General features: G+C 47.7%; 1 protein-coding gene across 1 annotated transcript; it reads right to left on the bottom strand.

Annotated features, from left to right (window-relative positions):
- Positions 1–253: 253 nt before the first annotated feature.
- On the bottom strand, positions 254–7,129 carry LOC146041521 (hyaluronan synthase 1-like). The gene is made up of 4 exons (XM_083161484.1): positions 6,224–7,129; positions 3,369–3,594; positions 1,693–1,825; positions 254–926 (listed from the first exon to the last, which is right to left on the bottom strand). Exons 1-4 carry the CDS (start codon positions 7,127–7,129, stop codon positions 254–256), a joined length of 1,938 nt encoding a protein of 645 aa, XP_083017610.1.
- Positions 7,130–7,612: the final 483 nt, after the last annotated feature.

Here is a 7,612-nt window from a genome sequence, read left to right as displayed (position 1 = left end):
ACACACTACAGTAATGAATGCAGTAGCTCAGTGGTTCTCAACCTCAGTCCGCAAGTACCACCAACAGTTCATGTTTTCCAGCTCTCCACACAGAATCACAAGTGAAATAATTAGCTTCACCTGAGGATCTTTTCAAATGTGTCTGTGAATAATGAGTCAGGTGCAAGGTGATCGGTAAAACATGAACTGTTGGGGGTCCTTGAGGACCGAGGTTGAGAACCACTGTAGTAGCTGATTCATCTGGCATGCCTGTTCAATTCTCAATGTCATAGTAGTTACTCCTTTTCCTGCAGCAGCGTCTGATCCACAACCAGTAGAGGGCGATCATTAGTAACCAGTACCCAGCGTAGGAAGAAGAACCATAAATCAAATAATGCTTCTCCGCATCGATAAGTCTGCAGTCGGGGCTTAGTGACATCATGATGATAGTATAGAGAAGGCCGGCCAATAGAATCCCCCACCAGATGGACAGCGGCAGAAGGGGCATATAGTTGCCCACCATTTTCTTGCGCCCGGATGTGCCCCAGTTGCTCTTGTTCATTGTAAGAATGGCAAAGTATTTTGTAGGAAGGAGACCAGCCATGTAGAGCACGGCGTACAGCGACATGAATATCATGACCATATTGCGCCGAAGGAAACAAGCGTACAAGGCCTTGACGGTGGCAATGAGCTGGATGGTGAGCAATACCCACATAATGTCCCAGATATGGCAGCTGAAGAATAGTTTTATCACCGTCGCTGTAACGAAGAACGGGAAGATACCAGCGATGACCGACTCGTAGGTCATCCAGAGGTGGTGCTTGTGCCACCAGAGCGCGTTGTAGAGCCATTCACGGAAGTAAGACTTGGTCCAACGAGTCTGCTGGTTCAGCCAACGCAGGAACTGGGCAGGAGTCTCCGAATAGCACTTCGATCGGGCTGTGTATCTGAAAGGGTCAGGAATTTAGGCATGTTACATTTCTCAGGATCACCTCGGAATACACGCATGTAACAGTAATTGCACGGTAATATATTCAATCCTGGATGAGATGGGTACACGCTGAGCAATATGTTGGTCTGATCCACCCGATCAAATTACATATCACTCAATTAGGGAATAACGGGCAGGGTGTACACAAGATATGCTCGTTCCCATGGTTACTAATGACATTGTCCGGTTGGATGTGCTGCACATCATACCTGACAATTGCTCTGGCCCTGCTGTGAGTGATCAAACCGGATCCCAGCATCCCCTGCGGCGCACCTGTCACTCCATGCATGTGCAGATACTGTAGGACTCCAGGTCCTAAAGCTGGAAGTCCTATGATCGCAAAGGTCAGCTCTTACCGCAAGAGCCGTCCATTGCTAAAATCTTCGAGCATACGACATTACGATGCCGGTAGGCATGCGGAGAGGGGAGGGATGCAAGTTGCTTGCGATGCTTGCTCCATCTCGCCCTTGGTGTTTGCAAACACATACTGTAACTTTTATTATAGTTACATAGGGGCAGATTTATCATAGCTTGGAAAGAAATAAAGGACCTTATTCTAGTCCATGTGCTGCTCTGCGGATTTCGCAGCTCTGCGTGTGGTTTTACCGCCACTCGTGCAGCCGCCCCCACCCCTCCGTGCTCGGCAAGGTCCCGCACGGCTGCGTATGGATGTTTTCTGTGCAGGTCTGAATTAGGACCCTCAGTCTTTAACTTTAACTTACTTTGTGGCATAACCGATACTCAGCATTCGGTTAGTAAGGTGCCGATCATCCCCAAAGGTACAGTGACTTCCCAGGAACTTCTGATTGTACCAAGACTCAAGGAAAGTCTGAAGAAGGTCGTTTCGATAAAGACCTGAATTATCAGGAAACATATTGATTATTAATGCGATAAAAAACAGGGACTTTATTCAAGTATATACAGTATTTAACAACCAGGCATGTTTTGTTACAGAGCAAACAGAAATGCTGATCTTGTACAGCAAAGTGACTAAGGGGGCATTTATCATGCAATATTTTCGGGGATTTAGCCGCAAATATTGAATGATATTTAGCTGCAAATATTAAGTATCACTAGAATGTACCATAGGGGGACTGCAGCAGGAATCTCCCATCCCTGCTGCGATCCCCCCTGCACCACCGCCGGCCGCATCCCCATATATTTCTATGGGGATGCGAAGCTCCTGATGTATCAACATTGGGCAGCAGCGCTTGACATCCCATAGGCCAATCAGAACATGGGGTGGGGCTTCTGGTTTATCTGGGGACGATCTATGCTCTGTGTCCCGGCATCTTGAAAAAAAAGTAGAAAGAAACACTGTTACTGATGTGCCATCGATGTAGGGAAACCATCTGTTTCTCCCCCATCGATAGCAAAAGTATAAAACATCGGTCATAAACCATCGATGATTTTAAATCATCGATGGTCGATGGCCATCCCTAGTCTGGTGCCAGGAGTAAAGAAGGGGACATCAACTGTCCTCCACAGTGAGATACTGTAAGTAATGTTGAAGACAAATGGCATATTCATTAGAATCATTGCAACACTAAATGAAATATGGTGCAAGTATTAAGTCTGTTTATTAAATGGGGGCTTTTGTTTATCTTGCTGTTTCTTTAATAGAGGTTTTAATAGAGTCCGTCACTCTGTCGGCAGGTAGACAACATTTGGTGCTGTCCACAGTGCATACTTGCCTACCCTGCCGGAAGCACAGCTGGTCCCCAAGGACACCAAGGGGGATTGGGGAGAGGGGGCTGTGTGGATTTCTGGGGACTCAGACTTTCCCACTATTCTGGGGGGCCAGGAGGGGCATTTTTTTTTTTGCCTCTTGGCTCCCGAGGAAAGTGAGAAAACCCCAGCAATCCCTACAGCCCGCCACAATCCCCCTTTGGTGTGCTCAGGGACCAGATGACACAATTCATGCCTCATTGTGGCCAGCCCTCCCCCGCTGTGCAATGTCTGTAATACTGGATGTGTGAGGCAGGGGCATTGCCACGATGATGTGATCACATGTGCCTCGTCCCCTGTACAGCCTCCACATGTGAGTCCTGCTCCCTATTCACATAATGCCTACCAGACCCTCCCCCTTTTTTACAGAGCTGGCTTCCCTTTAGCAGAGAGGGCAGCCAGGAAGTTGGCAACCCTGCCACAGAGGAGTCACAAGGAGGGTACGGGCAGCACCTAGTTGTCACCCTTCCAAGGGGTGACACCAGATGCCGTCTCCTCCACAGTGACACGAAGTGGGTGCTGCAATAAGACATAAACCTGCAGCATCCGACTCCCGTCACTCAGAAGGAGCCTGCAGCGCTGCATCTCTTTCAAAGTTATGATACATCTCCCTTATGATATGTAAAACTTCTTTATAAATTAAGTTTGATAATTATTTATGTAACCTTACCCAGGGGGCCGCTGATGCAGGAGACACAGTCAAAGTAGGACTGACAGGCCCTCTCCACATTGAATGCGATCCAGTACCTCAGGCTGCTCATGAAGCTTATATAGGAGTCAGAGAGATTTAAAATCCGCACGTCTCCTCCCACTGCGCCATACTGATCATTGGACTCCAGAACTTTCACAAGTTCAACAGTGGCCACTGGCTCCAACTTTGTGTCTGAGTCACAAACCTGTGTGTGAATATAAAAAATAGTATTGAAGATACTTTTCCACTTGCAGTGATCACTCATCCAGGTTGGGTTATGCTGCCTAATATTAGAGCCTGCCCGGGCAAATGTGTCTAATTTTGCACCTATTTCAATGTGAATGAGGGGACAGGGACCAGGCATTTTTACTGAGCATGTTCCCAGTTTTTTTAACTGCAAAACAGGTGTAAATCAGGCCTCATCTTATCTTCTGATGGGGCGCATTTTACATCTTCATCTGACCTTTACATAAATGTTCTTTTCAGCCGGGGCTCTTACCTCTGCGGAGGAGGGGGTCTGCTGTGATGCGTCCCTCCGCCTCCGCCGCCACGCTTGTGGTCCCCCCACCTGCTACTGCGTAGACTAGGCCCCGGCTGCCGTTCCCCATCCATGTCGCGGGGCCGGCTCATGTGCAGTAGCTATTTCAGTACTGCGCATGTGCTAGCCCCCAGCCTTTATTGGCTGCTTTTGCAGCGTCCCCCAGAGGAATGTTCCGGGTCCGGTGTATGCGCAGTATTGTCCTCGTACAGCGCATGCGCGGAACCCAGTTTTTATGGGCTGCCACTCAGCAGCCCATATAGATGCGTTCCATGAGGGAGGCAACACCTCACAATGGGATTGCCTTGGGTGACTGGCAGGTCGAACTTCCAATTGGAAGTCCCTGCCAGTCACAGTGAAGCCAGAGCAGTCTCACAGACGGCATCTGGCTTCACTTAGGCAGAGAACAGTGGCGGATTTTACCTGGAGGGGCTGCAGCCCATAGGTATAAACCACCACTGGTGCTTTTCTTTGTGCACTTACTGCCTGATTCAGGTTTGCTCATAAAGAGCTAAATTCAGCCCTGTTCCGATGGTGGCGGGGCTGCATGTGCGTATTTGCACATGTGTAGACACCCTGTGCAAATGCTTTTGGCGAGTATCACAGTTGCCGAGACATTCGCATGGGTAGAGAAGGGAGGGGGTGTGCAGGGGTCGGCGTTTTATGGGCACCTGGGAACGCAGGTGGGCCGATGCCTGTTTGGGGCGTGCATCTGCATACGAGGGGATGTGTTAGCGGATACATCCCCTCGCATGCTAGCAAAGGGATTCGGGTGCCAGGAGGGGGGTGGCGAGGCGGCATGTGCTAAAATGCAAACTGCATCAGGCCACACAGCAAAATGATAAAATACAGTATTTACCTAAGCAGAGGTATAACTGATATACAGTATGGACTACAGCCGTGATTGTTTGGGAATGTTATTCGTTTTGTGCCATTCTATTTAATGTCGTTCAACTGTCGCTCTCGTTGGCTGATAACAGAGAAGAACAGCGTGCTTCCAGCTACTGTGGGAACGCCAAATCAGTAGCTGCAAATCCATTGCAAGCCTATCACCATCTAATGATATTTCCAGTGTGTGCAGTCTGTTTGGGGGCCGGAGCTGACATCACACGCCCTCTCTCCCAACACCTGGCCACGCCTGCATTTTCCCTGACACTCCCAGAAAGTGGCCAGTTACCACCCCCTAACGCCTGTTTCCTGTCAATCCCTTTGCAAATGGCAAGCCATAAAAAAAGTGGCAGGATTTTATTGCAGGATGGCCTCGCGCATGCGTCCTACGGGCTGAACGCATGCACAGCCCGTAGGCTATCGTTAATCCCCCGGCCTGCTAATTCGCAGCTGTGTGATCAGGTATGAATTAGGCCGTCCCGAGTGAATGGATACAATAGTGTCCATTCACAACTACTGTGCACGGCACGGCTTCGTGGCCGTGCGGGGTTTCGCCGGAGTGTGTGAAACCACCCTAGTGGTGCAGTAGTGATCCCATCTGCATCCTAGGATGCAACATCGGATCAAAACACCCATTATACTTGTGGTACCCAACCACAGGGAATCCCTCACCCAGAGGCTCCCTGGGGTGCCCCGGACACTTGTAGAGGTGCCACAGGTTGGTGGTCCGGGACCAATTCCAATTACTTATGGTTAATTATTTATGAACAAAACCAGTGCAAGTGGAAGCCAATCATAAAATGTGTGTACAAATAGAAGAAAATCCTGCCCTTTACCACATAACTGAACCAAATAATCACATATAAACACAATCTATTTAATTTTATACATTAAACACATTATTTATATTTTTTACCCATTTTGGCCTATGGGTGCCGCAAAAAAAATCTTACTCTAGGGCACCATGAATCCAAAAAGTTTGGGAACCCCTGCCCTAGACAGTGGTGACACACCTCCATTTTGGGAAACAGAGACTGACGCTACCCTCTCTCTGCTCCCCAGACAGCTGGAGACTCAATCTCTGACAGTCTTCTGCTGCCATCCTGCATCTTGTGTCGCAGTACCCATTTGCTCACGTTCAAAACAAGTCCTGCGCATGGGAATAGTATTGATAATTGGTACTTTGCGCACCAGGACCTAGCTCCGTCTAAATATGAATAACCCCCACGTTGCCACTGGCCTGATTCTTCTTGAAACTGTGATAACTTTGAGAAATAAATTGTGCGCAACACATTGTACAGTGTAGCATATCTCACAGTCAAGGAACACCAAAAACAGATCATGGGCCCATACTCCTTACTGATTTAGTTGCTTGTTTAGAAATGATTAGCCTAGGCATGCATCGTACCTGGACATAATCCACGCTGTCCCCAAGGGCTTTGAAGGCTGTGTACATGACTTCTCTCTTTCCCCCCCATTTTTGCATGATGCACACACATCTTTTCGTCCTGATCAAATTCTCGACCTCCATAGTGGTGGGATCTTCCATCTCAATCTCTGAGTATATGGGCAATGGTTCCTCCTGTAAGTGGTCACCGGATGGATGCCTTTTACGATTGTGCATCTCAGTTCCAGTGGCTGGGGGCCTATCATTTGCCCTGTTGTCATAGACAGGAGCCCCTTGGTACCTCAGGTCATCGATGCTATCATACGTCTCATTATTCCCTTGTACCTCAGTGTTTATACAGTAAATGGCAAGATGTTTATCATCAAGGTCTTCAGGCACATCGGCACTCTCATTACTATCATGGACCTTTCGTGTGTGCTGGTCCCCATGGTGGTAGTTGTTTTCCCAGATATACGTCCCAACATCTTCATTGGCAAAAACTTCTTGAAACATATCCATCATGTACTGATCTTCTGGGCTGTTGCCATCGATGACCATGATGATTTTTAATTTGCTGGGAGGGTAGTCTGTATTTTTTACAGACTCTAGGCACTCACGTAGGTAGACTGGATCTTCCTGGTAGGCTGATATAGTCAAGGCCACTGATTTGGTGTAAGTGCAGGGGAGTCCAACTCTTCTCATCTTTCTGTGCTCCAGGTAGGCAAAGAAGCTCTGGATGACCAAATGAGCAGAGAGAAAGGCCCCATAGATGCCAAAGGCCATGATTCGAAATTCATCGGTTGCTAAGGGAATGCTGTCGATAAACGCCCACATCACCCCCACCAGTAACAGGAGGGCAAAGGAGAAAGTGGCTATCCTGCGGAGAACACCGACACAACACCGCTGGTCACCCGCTATAATGGCCATTTCCGTTGAGCGAGCTCCCGAAGGCGAGAGAGCAAGGTGTCTGCAAGGAAAGAAAACACGCAATTAGTTTGCATTGAAAACATAACAAGTGTTATTCAGGAAATAAACATTACAGCTAATCAAAATGACTGCATACAGATGGAGTAGACTTTATTTTTGCAATGTACAGTTGGGCCAAAAACTACACCCATTCATTTCCATGGTTGAATTGGGATTAAGATCTGTAATTGCTGATAAGTGTAGGGTTAACAAATTGATGCAACAAATTCTGTTCCAGTCGTTATCCAGATGAAAGGTTGACAGTGTCTTGGAAAAGGTCAACATAAGTTTTTTTTTTATTTGACATTTTTTAATTTTTTTTAAGTTTATCATATTTTATCGTCCGCGTGGACACAGATTGGGGATGCTAAAAGGTCTGAAAGCATGGTGAGCCATTTGAGGGGAAGTGGTACACTAATTGGAGGTCCACGTGATGAAATCTAC

This window comes from Crinia signifera, chromosome 19 (assembly GCF_055691185.1).
Source record: "Crinia signifera chromosome 19, ASM5569118v1, whole genome shotgun sequence".
Taxonomy (NCBI): domain Eukaryota; kingdom Metazoa; phylum Chordata; class Amphibia; order Anura; family Myobatrachidae; genus Crinia; species Crinia signifera.
Note: the sequence above shows the minus strand (reverse complement) of the source record. Positions and strands in the feature narration are given on the sequence as shown.